The 14573-nt window shown below is 44.7% G+C and overlaps 1 protein-coding gene across 2 annotated transcripts in view; it reads left to right on the forward strand.

Annotated features, from left to right (window-relative positions):
* Window positions 1-11251, forward strand: part of dhx36 (DEAH-box helicase 36) — a 55693-nt gene extending 44442 nt beyond the window's left edge. For both annotated transcript variants that reach the window (XM_090224014.1, XM_090224015.1), the window contains 2 exons: window positions 10062-10214; window positions 10366-11251. In XM_090224014.1, the coding sequence (XP_090080140.1) occupies window positions 10062-10214; window positions 10366-10626 (414 nt within the window). In that variant the 3' untranslated portion in view covers window positions 10627-11251. The remainder of the gene's footprint in view (window positions 1-10061; window positions 10215-10365) is intronic.
* The last annotated feature ends 3322 nt before the right edge of the window (window positions 11252-14573 follow it).

The following is a 14573-nucleotide window of genomic DNA, read 5'->3' on the forward strand; positions in this document are numbered from 1 at the left end:
TTATGGTTAGCTACATTGGTGTTTATGGTTAGGTACATTGATGTTTATGGTTAGGTACATTGGTGTTTATGGTTAGGTACATTGGTGTGTATGGTTAGGTACATTGGTGTTTATGGTTAGGTACATTGGTGTGTATGGTTAGGTACATTGGTGTTTATGGTTAGGTACATTGGTGTTTAGGTACATTGGTGTTTATGGTTAGGTACATTGGTGTTTATGGTTAGGTACATTGGTGTTTATGGTTAGCTACATTGGTGTTTATGGTTAGGTACATTGATGTTTATGGTTAGCTACATTGGTGTTTATGGTTAGGTACATTGATGTTTATGGTTAGGTACATTGATGTTTATGGTTAGCTACATTGGTGTTTATGGTTAGGTACATTGGTGTTTATGGTTAGGTACATTGGTGGTTAGGTACATTGATGTTTATGGTTAGGTACATTGATGTTTATGGTTAGGTACATTGATGTTTATGGTTAGGTACATTGATGTTTATGGTTAGGTACATTGGTGTTTATGGTTAGGTACATTGATGTTTATGGTTAGGTACATTGATGTTTATGGTTAGCTACATTGGTGTTTATGGTTAGGTACATTGATGTTTATGGTTAGGTACATTGGTGTTTATGGTTAGGTACATTGGTGTGTATGGTTAGGTACATTGGTGTTTATGGTTAGGTACATTGGTGTGTATGGTTAGGTACATTGGTGTTTATGGTTAGGTACATTGGTGTTTAGGTACATTGGTGTTTATGGTTAGGTACATTGGTGTTTATGGTTAGGTACATTGGTGTTTATGGTTAGGTACATTGGTGTTATGGTTAGGTACATTGGTGTTTATGGTTAGGTACATTGGTGTTTATGGTTAGGTACATTGGTGTTTATGGTTAGGTACATTGGTGTTTATGGTTAGGTACATTGATGTTTATGGTTAGCTACATTGGTGTTTATGGTTAGGTACATTGGTGTTTATGGTTAGGTACATTGATGTTTATGGTTAGGTACATTGATGTTTATGGTTAGGTACATTGGTGTTTATGGTTAGGTACATTGGTGTTATGGTTAGGTACATTGGTGTTTATGGTTAGGTACATTGGTGTTATGGTTAGGTACATTGGTGTTTATGGTTAGGTACATTGGTGTTCATGGTTAGGTACATGGTGTTCATGGTTAGGTACATTGGTGGTTAGGTACATTGGTGTTTATGGTTAGGTACATTGGTGTTTATGGTTAGGTACATTGGTGTTTATGGTTAGGTACATGGTGTTCATGGTTAGGTACATTGGTGGTTAGGTACATTGGTGGTTATGGTTAGGTACATTGGTGGTTATGGTTAGGTACATTGGTGTTATGGTTAGGTACATTGGTGTTTATGGTTAGGTACATTGGTGTTTATGGTTAGGTACATTGGTGTTTATGGTTAGGTACATTGATGTTTATGGTTAGGTACATTGGTGTTTATGGTTAGGTACATGGTGTTCATGGTTAGGTACATTGGTGTTTATGGTTAGGTACATTGGTGTTTATGGTTAGGTACATTGGTGGTTAGGTACATTGGTGTTTATGGTTAGGTACATTGGTGTTTATGGTTAGGTACATTGGTGGTTAGGTACATTGGTGGTTAGGTACATTGGTGCAACGATTGTGATTTTTTCGCAAATGTGCTTTTGTTAAATCATCCCGTTTGGCGAAGTTGACTGTCTTTGTTAGGAAGAAATAGTCTTCACACAGTTCTCAACGAGCCAGGCGGCCCAAACTGCTGCATATACCCTGACTCTGTTGCACAGAACGCATGAGAAGCGACACAATTTCCCTAGTTAGAAGAATGAACTATGAACTAAATATGCAGGTTTAAAAATATATAATTGTGTATTGATTTTAAGAAAGGCGTTGATGTTTATGGTTAGGTACACGTTGGTGCAACGACGGTGCCTTTTTCACGAATGCCCTTGTTAAATCACCCGTTTGGCGAAGTAGGCTGTGATTCAATGATAAATTAACAGGCACCACATCGATTATGTGTAACGCAGGACACGCTAGATAAACTAGTAATATCATCAACCATGTGTAGTTAACTAGTGATTATGTTAAGATTGATTGTTTTTTATAAGATGCGTTTAATGCTAGCTAGCACCTTACCTTGGCTCCTTGCTGCACTCGCATAACAGGTAGTCAGCCTGCCACACAGTCTCCTCGTGGAATGCAATGTAATCGGCCATGATCGGTGTCCAGAAATGCAGATTACCGATTGTTATGAAAACTTGAAATCAACTTGTTATGGGCAGGTGGGACGGTAGCATCCCACCTGGCCAACATCCGGTGAAATTGCAGAGCGCGAAATTCAAGCTACAGAATTATAAATATTTAACTTTCATAAAATCTTTCATAAAAAAGTGCAATACATCAAAATAAAGCATTAACTTCTTGTTAATCCAGCCGCTGTGTCAGATTTAAAAAAGCCTTTACGGCAAAAGCACACCATGCGATTATCTGAGGACAGCGCCCCGCATACAAACACATGAAAAACATATTTCAACCAGGCAGGTGCGACATGAAAGTCAGAAATAGCGATGTAAAAAATGCCTTACCTCTGATGATCTTCTTCTGTTGGCACTCCAAAAGGTCCCAGTTACATCACAAATGGTCCTTTTGCTCGATAATGTCCTTCTTTGTATCCATAAGAATTCAGTTTAGCTGGCGCGCTTCATTCAATAATCCACCCAGTTTCCCTCCATCAAAATGCATGAAAAAATGAATCCCAAATGTTACTAATAAACTTCTCCAAACAAGTCAAACAACGTTTAGAATCAAACCTCAGGTACCATAACACGTAAATAAACTATCAAATTTAAGACAGAGAATCGTTATTGTCTTTACCGGAGGAAACACTACAGCCAAAATGGGAGCCACCTAGAAAAACTAAAATTTCTGGCTCATTTTTCCAACAACCAGCCTGAAAATCTTTCTAAAGACTGTTGACATCTAGTGGAAGCCCTAGGAACTGCAATCTGGGAGGACTTCACCTTATAATAAAAGTGAATGGGGGGGGGGGGGGGGGGGGGGGGGTTGGTTTGGTTTGTCAGGGTTTTGCCTGCCATTTCAGATCTGTTATACTGACAGACATTATTAGAAACTTTAGAGTGTTTTCTTTCCAAATCTACCAATTATATGCAAATCCTCACTTCTGGGCCTGAGTAGCAGGCAGTTTACTTTGGGCACGCTTTTCATCCAGACGTGAAAATACTGCCCCCTATCCTAGTGAAGTTAATCTGTCGACCTCTACTCTTTATGGTTGTGTGGTAAAATAGTGGATATTTTGATTATATGATTGAGACTGGGTTTACGCTACACTTTTATGAACGGACAAACATTGTGTGACTAAGGTCACTTGAGTTCACTGAACGCTTTATCGGGCTGGACTCTTTTAGGCCCGAGGCACGGGACTTTTCTTGAGGAACCAGAGCTCGTTGTTTGTTACATTATTGTTTGTGTGTGATCATTTATGTTGGTAATGCAACCCATGCAAAATATGTTGTTTTTAAGTTATTTCCAATGTCTTAAGGTGAAAGTGAAAGTTTAAAGTGAATTTCCAGACTGACTTTTACATGAGTTGTTGGTGTGGCCTTGACAGACCAGATGGGACTCGTTCCCTCCCAAACCAAAAGGAGAAATCAATATTTTCTCTGGTAGGCACAACCTACCTGGCACCCCTACAAACAATAACCACAAGACAAAACTGTATCAATACATACAGCATGCATACACAGTACAGAATGCATACACAGTACAGCATGCATACACAGTACAGCCTGCATACACAGTACAGCCTGCATACACAGTACAGCCTGCATACACAGTACAGCCTGCATACACAGTACAGCATGCATACACAGTACAGCATGCATACACAGTACAGCCTGCATACACAGTACAGCCTGCATACACAGTACAGCCTGCATACACAGTACAGCCTGCATACACAGTACAGCCTGCATACACAGTACAGCCTGCATACACAGTACAGCCTGCATACACAGTACAGCATGCATACACAGTACAGCATGCATACACAGTACAGCATGCATACACAGTACAGCATGCATACACAGTACAGCATGCATACACAGTACAGTATGCATACACAGTACAGCATGCATACACAGTACAGTACAGCATGCATACACAGTACAGCATGCAAACAACGCTGTTGCACCATTTGACACAAATTAACCTTACAGAGATGGTTCACTCAAATCAGTTTGTCAGTACTTGTTTTCCTATTGCAAATTAGTACCAATCTTTTGATATATGCATGCTCCTGATTCATGCAGTAGGATACACACACCAGAGGGTGAGTGATAGATACTACATCCTGATTCATGCAGTAGGATACACACACCAGAGGGTGAGGGATATGGACTTGGATGGGTGGTTGTGAGTTCCACAGTGTTGTTTCTGACCGTTTCACTGAGTTGGCAGGTTAAAGGTTAACTCTGGTCCCATTTTTAGACTTGATTAATATTTGATTAAACCAGTGGCTTTCAACTCCCTCCCAAAGTCCCTGGCACATCCAAGCTCCCGGGCAGTACCAGAGAAGAGGAACAGTCAATGCCTCTGTCCTCTCTCTACCCTGCTGCAGTGAATGTTATCAGTTAGAGGAGGGATGGGTCACTGACTGTGGAAATGTGTTTTAGGAACTCAGTCGGGATCTCCACATACTGTTGAGAGTTAGAATAGTAGAATACACAAGGTGCAATTTAGAAATATGGTTGTGCCTGAGTGGCACAAGGCACTGCATCGCAGTGCTAGCTGTGCCACTAGAGATCCTGGTTCGAGTCCAGGCTCTGTCGCAGCCGCCCGAGACCCATGGGGCGGCGCACAATTGGCTCAGCGTCATCTGGGTTAGGGTAGGGTTTGGCCGGCAGGGATGTGCTTTTCCCATCTCATGTGGCGCCTGGGCGCAATGCACGCTAACACGGTCGCCAGGTGTACGGTGTTTCCTCCGACACATTGGTGCGGCTGGCTTCGTGATTAGCAGGCATTGTGTCAAGAAGCAGTTCGGCTTGGTTGGGTTGTGTTTCGGAGGAAGCACGGCTCTCGACCTTCGCCTCTCCCGAGTCCGTATGGGAGTGGCTGCGATGAGACAAGACTAACTACCAATTGGATATCACAAAAAAAAAAGGCAATGTGGTTGTGCATCAGCAGTTTCTCTTGTCATGTCAGTCACTCAATCAGCCATGTCAGCTAACATATTTTAGATTGTTAAGTTAGTCTAATGGCCAGCTATCTAAACTTGTAGTAATCATGGTCGAATTACCAACCCCATTGATTTTGTTAGTCTCTCTCATTCAGGTTTGCAATTTTTAATATGGCAAAATGTGTAGAATTGCATGAAATGAACTAATACTACAGTTTTTTTCTCTCATTTTCGAGTGGGGACGCTACATTTTTGTGCTTAGTGCCCCCAGAAGGCTAGGGCCGGCTCTTAATGCAGGTGTGGGTATGCAGACCTGCGAGGCACTGTGGCCCCTTATGAGTGGAGATTGTTTTGTGGCCCCCACCCCCAGCAAAGTTGCCCATCCCTGTTAGATAGAGGTGCTTTTCTTTCTCGTCCGACTGTCTTTCTGGTCCGGCTGTGAAAGGGAAACCTAGCCAGTCCAGTGATGCGAGCCTACCAGACGAGCTAAATACCAACACTGAACCATGCATGAGAGTAATTCACATACCGCCCCAACAGATCCTCAGATGACGCAACCTCTATTGCACTCCACACTGCCCTTTCCCACCTGGACAAAAGGAACACCTACGTGAGAATACTGTTCATTGACTACAGCTCAGCGTAGTCACCACACCATAGTGCCCTCAAAGCTTATCACTAAACAAAGAACCCTGGGACTAAACACCTCCCTTTGCAACTGGATCCTGGACTTCCTGACGGGCAGTCCCCAGGTGGTGAGGGTAGGCAACAACATGTCTGCCACTGTGACCCTCAACACGTGGGACCCCTCAGGGGTGCGTGCTTGGTCCCCTCCTGTACTCTATGTTCACCCGCCTCTGCGTGGCGTACGACTCCAACACCATTGTTCAGTTTACAGATGACACGAAGGTGGTGGGCCTGATCACAGCCTACAGGGGAGGTCGTCAGAGACCTGGCAGTGCTGTTCGTGGACTGCAGGAAATGATGGGGCTGTAGTAGAGATGGTTGAGAGCTTCAAGTTCCTCGGTGTCCACATCACTAAGAATCTATCATGGTCCACACACACACCAACAGAGTTGTGAAGAGGGCAAGACAACGCCTCTACCCCTCAGGGGGCTGAAAAGATTCAGCGTGGGCACTGAGATCCTCAAAGTTCTCCAGCTGCACTGTGGTGGAAATGTAATATTCATTACATACTATACTGTTTAATTAGACACACTATGCTGTTTTTACTTAGCGCAATTCCTGCCGATCGTAAACACAGGTGGCCACATACTGCTGTCGCATTCAAGCAGCTCATACATCTGTACACTCAGATTCATACAAGACAAGCCTGTATCAGCAAAAATACTAACATATAACAATGGATAATTTTATGTGGGAAGTGCAGGGAAGAACAGAGAAATGGTGGATATCAGCTATCTTGGGCTACATCGACGAGCTCTTTTCCCAGGGCCTGTTTCTGCACATTTGCTAACTCTTACAAAGATACAAGGATATACAGTGCCTTGCGAAAGTATTCGGCCCCCTTGAACTTTGCGACCTTTTGCCACATTTCAGGCTTCAAACATAAAGATATAAAACTGTATTTTTTTGTGAAGAATCAACAACAAGTGGGACACAATCATGAAGTGGAACGACATTTATTGGATATTTCAAACTTTTTTAACAAATCAAAAACTGAAAAATTGGGCGTGCAAAATTATTCAGCCCCCTTAAGTTAATACTTTGTAGCGCCACCTTTTGCTGCGATTACAGCTGTAAGTCGCTTGGGGTATGTCTCTATCAGTTTTGCACATCGAGAGACTGAATTTTTTTCCCATTCCTCCTTGCAGAACAGCTCGAGCTCAGTGAGGTTGGATGGAGAGCATTTGTGAACAGCAGTTTTCAGTTCTTTCCACAGATTCTCGATTGGATTCACGTCTGAACTTTGACTTGGCCATTCTAACACCTGGATATGTTTATTTTTGAACCATTCCAATGTAGATTTTGCTTTATGTTTTGGATCATTGTCTTGTTGGAAGACAAATCTCCGTCCCAGTCTCAGGTCTTTTGCAGACTCCATCAGGTTTTCTTCCAGAATGGTCCTGTATTTGGCTCCATCCATCTTCCCATCAATTTTAACCATCTTCCCTGTCCCTGCTGAAGAAAAGCAGGCCCAAACCATGATGCTGCCACCACCATGTTTGACAGTGGGGATGGTGTGTTCAGGGTGATGAGCTGTGTTGCTTTTACGCCAAACATAACGTTTTGCATTGTTGCCAAAAACTTCAATTTTGGTTTCATCTGACCAGAGCACCTTCTTCCACATGTTTGGTGTGTCTCCCAGGTGGCTTGTGGCAAACTTTAAACAACACTTTTTATGGATATCTTTAAGAAATGGCTTTCTTCTTGCCACTCTTCCATAAAGGCCAGATTTGTGCAATATACGACTGATTGTTGTCCTATGGACAGAGTCTCCCACCTCAGCTGTAGATCTCTGCAGTTCATCCAGAGTGATCATGGGCCTCTTGGCTGCATCTCTGATCAGTCTTCTCCTTGTATGAGCTGAAAGTTTAGAGGGACGGCCAGGTCTTGGTAGATTTGCAGTGGTCTGATACTCCTTCCATTTCAATATTGTCGCTTGCACAGTGCTCCTTGGGATGTTTAAAGCTAGGGAAATGTTTGTATCCAAATCCGGCTTTAAACTTCTTCACAACAGTATCTCGGACCTGCCTGGTGTGTTCCTTGTTCTTCATGATGCTCTCTGCGCTTTTAACGGACCTCTGAGACTATCACAGTGCAGGTGCATTTATACGGAGACTTGATTACACACAGGTGGATTGTATTTATCATCATTAGTCATTTAGGTCAACATTGGATCATTCAGAGATCCTCACTGAACTTCTGGAGAGAGTTTGCTGCACTGAAAGTAAAGGGGCTGAATAATTTTGCACGCCCAATTTTTCAGTTTTTGATTTGTTAAAAAAGTTTGAAATATCCAATAAATGTAGTTCCACTTCATTGTATCCCACTTGTTGTTGATTCTTCACAAAAAAATACAGTTTTATATCTTTATGTTTGAAGCCTGAAATGTGGCAAAAGGTCGCAAAGTTCAAGGGGGCCGAATACTTTCGCAAGGCACTGTAGTTTCTATAAGAGGTGAAAGACAGCTCTGTTCATTAAGCTTTTCAACTCTGACTATTCTTAGTGATGGTTGATTGCTTCATTTTTGCTAATCTTATAATAAAATGTGTTGTTTGAAAGAATCTGCAGTCTCTCCTCCTATAGAATTTCTCTGACAGCACCATTGTGAGCTTCTTGATTGGCTGCATCACCGCTTGGTATGGCAACTGCTTGGCATCCGACTGCAAGGTGCTACAGAGGGTAGTGCGTACAGCCCAGTACATCACTGGGGCCGAACTCCCTGCCATCCAGGGCCTATATACCAGGCAGTGTCAGAGGAAGGCCCTAAAAATGATCAGACTCCAGCCACCCAAGTCATAGACTGTTCTCTCTGCTACTGTACCGAAGCTTAGTTAGTTTGTGTAGCTATTGGTGAACTATCTGCATTTACCCTCTTTTACCACTATTTTGACCCATCACATACACTGCTGTTACTGTTTATCTATTGTGTTGTCTAGTCACTTTACCCCCTACCTATATGTACATATCTACCTCAATTACCTCATACCCCTGCACATTGACTCAGTACTGGTACCCTGTGTGTATATAGCCAAGTTATTACCTCATACCCCTGCACATTGACTCAGTACTGGTGCCCCGTGTGTATATTGCCAAGTTATTACCTCATACCCCTACAAATTGACTCAGTACTGGTACCGTGTGTGTGTATATAGCCAAGTTATTACCTCATACCCCTGCACATTGACTCAGTACTGGTGACCCGTGTGTATATAGCCAAGTTATTACCTCATACCCCTGCAAATTGACTCAGTACTGGTACCCTGTGTGTGTATATAGCCAAGTTATTACCTCATACCCCTGCACATTGACTCAGTATTGGTGCCCCGTGTGTATATAGCCAAGTTATTACCTCATACCCCTGCAAATTGACTCAGTATTGGTGCCCCGTGTGTATATAGCCACGTTATTACCTCATACCCCTGCACATTGACTCAGTATTGGTGCCCCGTGTGTATATAGCCACGTTATTACCTCATACCCCTACAAATTGACTCAGTACTGGTACCGTGTGTGTGTATATAGCCAAGTTATTACCTCATACCCCTGCACATTGACTCAGTACTGGTGCCCCGTGTGTATATTGCCAAGTTATTACCTCATACCCCTACAAATTGACTCAGTACTGGTACTGTGTGTGTGTATATAGCCAAGTTATTACCTCATACCCCTGCACATTGACTCAGTACTGGTGACCCGTGTGTATATAGCCAAGTTATTACCTCATACCCCTGCAAATTGACTCAGTACTGGTACCCTGTGTGTGTATATAGCCAAGTTATTACCTCATACCCCTGCACATTGACTCAGTATTGGTGCCCCGTGTGTATATAGCCAAGTTATTACCTCATACCCCTGCAAATTGACTCAGTATTGGTGCCCCGTGTGTATTTAGCCACGTTATTACCTCATACCCCTGCACATTGACTCAGTATTGGTGCCCCGTGTGTATATAGCCACGTTATTACCTCATACCCCTGCAAATTGACTCAGTACTGGTACCCTGTGTGTGTATATAGCCAAGTTATTACCTCATACCCCTGCACATTGACTCAGTACTGGTGCCCCGTGTGTATATAGCCAAGTTATTACCAAGCATGTGACAAACAAAATGATTTGTCACCAGATCTTCCTGTATGTGTGTGTGTGTTAATGCTGTATCCCATGTCTGTCCCCAGATCTTCCTGTACGACTGTACGGAGGTGTCTCCGTTCTCCCTGCTGTTCTTTGGAGGTGACGTCACCATACAGATGGATCAGGACCAGGAGACCATCGCTGTGGACGACTGGATCGTGTTCCAGTCCCCGGCACGCATCGCTCACCTCGTCAAGGTACACGAACACACACACACACCATCGCTGTGGACGACTGGATCGTGTTCCAGTCCCCCGCACGCATCACTCACCTCGTCAAGGTACACGAACACACACACGCAAACAAACACACACCTGACCGTTTTTCCGTATCTGCCTCTCTCTGTAGAATCTGAAGAAGGAGCTGGACTCTCTATTGGAAGAGAAGATCCGAAGCCCCGCCCCTGTGGACTGGAGCAACCGCCAATCCAAAGACTGTGCCGTCATCACAGCCATCATAGACCTCATCACCACCCAGGAGAGACCCGACGTTAACGCGAGGAACACTGAGCCTAGAGGACGCCGCCAGTATCACAACAACGATGATGGTGGTGACGAGTACGAGAACTGCTGCATCTCTTCTCAACCCAGAGAAAAGCTCAGGCCATAGAGATGGAAAGAGGTCTCCACTTTGTATCTGTGCCATAATGGCGCTGCCCATGCTCTCTCAGTTTGAGTTAAGTGTCAAGCTAATGTTGGTGATGTACCTCCACTTGCAGAGCTGGAGTCTTAAACTAAATATTGTGTTATTTTGGCGATAAAGCTTAACGCCATTTACCAACTAGGCAAACCAATTTGAAGACCATGCTCTGGTCATTGGCTGATCATTCCCATAGGAATCCCCCACCCAGTTGACTACTTTCAAAATGGTGGAAGCCCTCAATGTCCATGCTAAATTGTTTCCAAGTAGAGATCTCTATACATCTCAATGTCTTAGGCACATTTTCTATTGGATACGAGTCCAGTCAGGATGGTATGTGAAGAAAAAGTCCCCGAACACCAACTGTTTGAATTTAATTCTATAAGCCTACTGGAAAAGGCTGAGCATGTATTTTTTCATTTGTTAAAAACAATTATGTGAAACTAAGTTGTATGGAATGCTGTTGTGTTGATATTGCTTGACATTCTCATGTTGTCACTTGGCTAACTTGCCATTGTTTTCTTTTCAGTTTTTTGTTCAAATATTAGAATCTTCTCCCTGAAGCTGAACCAATAAAGCTGCCCTTATTGCAGTGTGACGTTAGTCTTTTCTAGTGTGGTGTGAAGTGGGAGAGATTAAGGCGTGCTTGACATTTTAAAGGTCATTTCTAACTGAGCCCACCATCTGCAGCATTTACCTTGAATGCCATCTCTGCGAACGTGGAAATAGGGGCGATCGGATTTCAAGTTAAAAGATACGTTAGTAGTAGCTGTAACACATATTCCTGAATTGGGTCCTTATTAAAATGTAACAGTCGTGATAGATGTACATTGCGTTATCCAACTAAAAAACCTTTTCTTTAACCAGGCAAGTCAGTTAAGAACAAATTCTTATTTTCAATGACGGCCTACCAGGGGAACAGTGGGTTAACTGGTCTAGGAACAGTGGGTTAACTGGTCTTGTCAGCCTGGGGATTCGATCTGGCAACCTTTACGGTTACTAGTCCACTCTAACCGCTAGGCTGCCTGCCTCCTCTAACCGCTAGGCTGCCTGCCTCCTCTAACCGCTAGGCTGCCTGCCTCCTCTAACCGCTAGGCTGCCTGCCTCCTCTAACCGCTAGGCTGCCTGCCTCCTCTAGCCGCTAGGCTGCCTGCCTCCTCTAACCGCTAGGCTGCCTGCCTCCTCTAACCGCTAGGCTGCCTGCCTCCTCTAGCCGCTAGGCTGCCTGCCTCCTCTAACCACTAGGCTGCCTGCCTCCTCTAACCGCTAGGCTGCCTGCCTCCTCTAACCGCTAGGCTGCCTGCCTCCTCTAACCGCTAGGCTGCCTGCCTCCTCTAGCCGCTAGGCTGCCTGCCTCCTCTAACCGCTAGGCTGCCTGCCTCCTCTAGCCGCTAGGCTGCCTGCCTCCTCTAACCGCTAGGCTGCCTGCCTCCTCTAGCCGCTAGGCTGCCTGCCTCCTCTAACCACTAGGCTACCCGCCTCCTCTAACCACTAGGCTACCTGCCTCCTCTGGTACCTAAACCACATGAAATCCTACATTAAAGGGATTCTCTGGTAATTTTGTATACTTTTTAGCCAGTAGTCCTGAAAGTTGCCCCACGTGCCAAAAGTGGTCCCCGAAAATGGATAATTACATGTGCACCACGTCATTGCTGTGTGTGATTCTTGCCAGCTGTCACTCACATGGCGAGGGGCTGAATCTCATTGGCTGGAACTCAAAGCGCTAGGGGGGCTGGCCCACGTGGGGGGAAATGGCACATCTTCCAGAAAAGTCTCTTTGAAACTAGGGATTTTGTGGCTGAGGTAAAACAGTAATTCTGCTCATAGATGATGCATAAACTACACAGACACATCCGGCCCAAAAGCGGGAGATTTAGAAAATACTAGTCGTCAAAGTACCGGAGAATGTCTTTAATAGAATCCATTTGTCTTATCTTGATATTTATGTATCCATCGGTCTAATCTCTTAACAGGAGGTACAGTTACAGCAGGAGTAAAGTTTGACTTCACTGAATGTTACCAATTAAAACCAAACCCATTCTCTCTCTCGGACTGGTCCCCAGCCATAACAGAGGTCTGTTCCCCAGCCATAACAGAGGTCTGTTCCCCAGTCATAACAGAGGTCTGTTCCCCAGCCATAAGAGGTCTGTTCCCCAGTCATAAGAGGTCTGTTCCCCAGTCATAAGAGGTCTGTTCCCCAGTCATAAGAGGTCTGTTCCCCAGTCCCCAGCCATAAGAGGTCTGTTCCCCAGCCCCCAGTCATAACAGAGGTCTGTTCCCCAGTCATAACAGAGGTCTGTTCCCCAGTCATAACAGAGGTCTGTTCCCCAGTCATAACAGAGGTCTGTTCCCCAGTCATAACAGAGGTCTGTTCCCCAGCCATAACAGAGGTCTGTTCCCCAGCCATAACAGAGGTCTGTTCCCCAGTCATAACAGAGGTCTGTTCCCCAGTTATAACAGAGGTCTGTTCCCCAGTCATAACAGAGGTCTGTTCCCCAGCCATAACAGAGGTCTGTTCCCCAGCCATAACAGAGGTCTGTTCCCCAGCCATAACAGAGGTCTGTTCCCCAGCCATAACAGAGGTCTGTTCCCCAGCCATAACAGAGGTCTGTTCCCCAGCCATAACAGAGGTCTGTTCCCCAGCTATAACAGAGGTCTGTTCCCCAGCTATAACAGAGGTCTGTTCCCCAGCTATAACAGAGGTCTGTTCCCCAGCTATAACAGAGGTCTGTTCCCCAGCTATAACAGAGGTCTGTTCCCCAGCCATAACAGAGGTCTGTTCCCCAGCCATAACAGAGGTCTGTTCCCCAGTCATAACAGAGGTCTGTTCCCCAGTCATAACAGAGGTCTGTTCCCCAGTCATAACAGAGGTCTGTTCCCCAGTCATAACAGAGGTCTGTTCCCCAGTCATAACAGAGGTCTGTTCCCCAGCCATAAGATGTCTGTTCCCCAGTCCCCTAAATTCACTGAGCCATTCAAAAATTCATCAGCATTCTGAAAGAAAACAGATTGCAAATACAACATAGCACTTTCATTAACAAGAGTTAGATCAAATATCTAAATGACATCATCTGCAATATAAATCTATAGCTGTGGATTACATACGTTTAAAACAGAAGTTATTAGTTACATATTTACATGGGTTAAATGTGTGTCATCACAGTTTATCCCTGAGTGCAAATTAAACATTTTTTTTGTCTGGGTCAGACCAGATGTAGAGTAGTGGTCTGGGTCAGACCAGATGTAGAGTAGTGGTCTGGGTCAGACCAGATGTAGAGTAGTGGTCTGGGTCAGACCAGGTGTAGAGTAGTGGTCTGGGTCAGACCAGATGTAGAGTAGTGGTCTGGGTCAGACCAGGTGTAGAGTAGTGGTCTGGGTCAGACCAGATGTAGAGTAGTGGTCTGGGTCAGACCAGATGTAGAGTAGTGGTCTGGGTCAGACCAGATGTAGAGTAGTGGTCTGGGTCAGACCAGGTGTAGAGTAGTGGTCTGGGTCAGACCAGATGTAGAGTAGTGGTCTGGGTCAGACCAGATGTAGAGTAGTGGTCTGGGTCAGACCAGGTGTAGAGTAGTGGTCTGGGTCAGACCAGATGTAGAGTAGTGGTCTGGGTCAGACCAGATGTAGAGTAGTGGTCTGGGTCAGACCAGGTGTAGAGTAGTGGTCTGGGTCAGACCAGATGTAGAGTAGTGGTCTGGGTCAGACCAGATGTAGAGTAGTGGTCTGGGTCAGACCAGATGTAGAGTAGTGGTCTGGGTCAGACCAGATGTAGAGTAGTGGTCTGGGTCAGACCAGGTGTAGAGTAGTGGTCTGGGTCAGACCAGATGTAGAGTAGTGGTCTGGGTCAGACCAGATGTAGAGTAGTGGTCTGGGTCAGACCAGATGTAGAGTAGTGGTCTGGGTCAGACCAGGTGTAGAGT

This window comes from Oncorhynchus mykiss, chromosome 27 (genome assembly GCF_057628025.1).
Source record: "Oncorhynchus mykiss isolate SJ-2025 chromosome 27, ASM5762802v1, whole genome shotgun sequence".
Taxonomy (NCBI): Eukaryota; Metazoa; Chordata; class Actinopteri; order Salmoniformes; family Salmonidae; genus Oncorhynchus; species Oncorhynchus mykiss.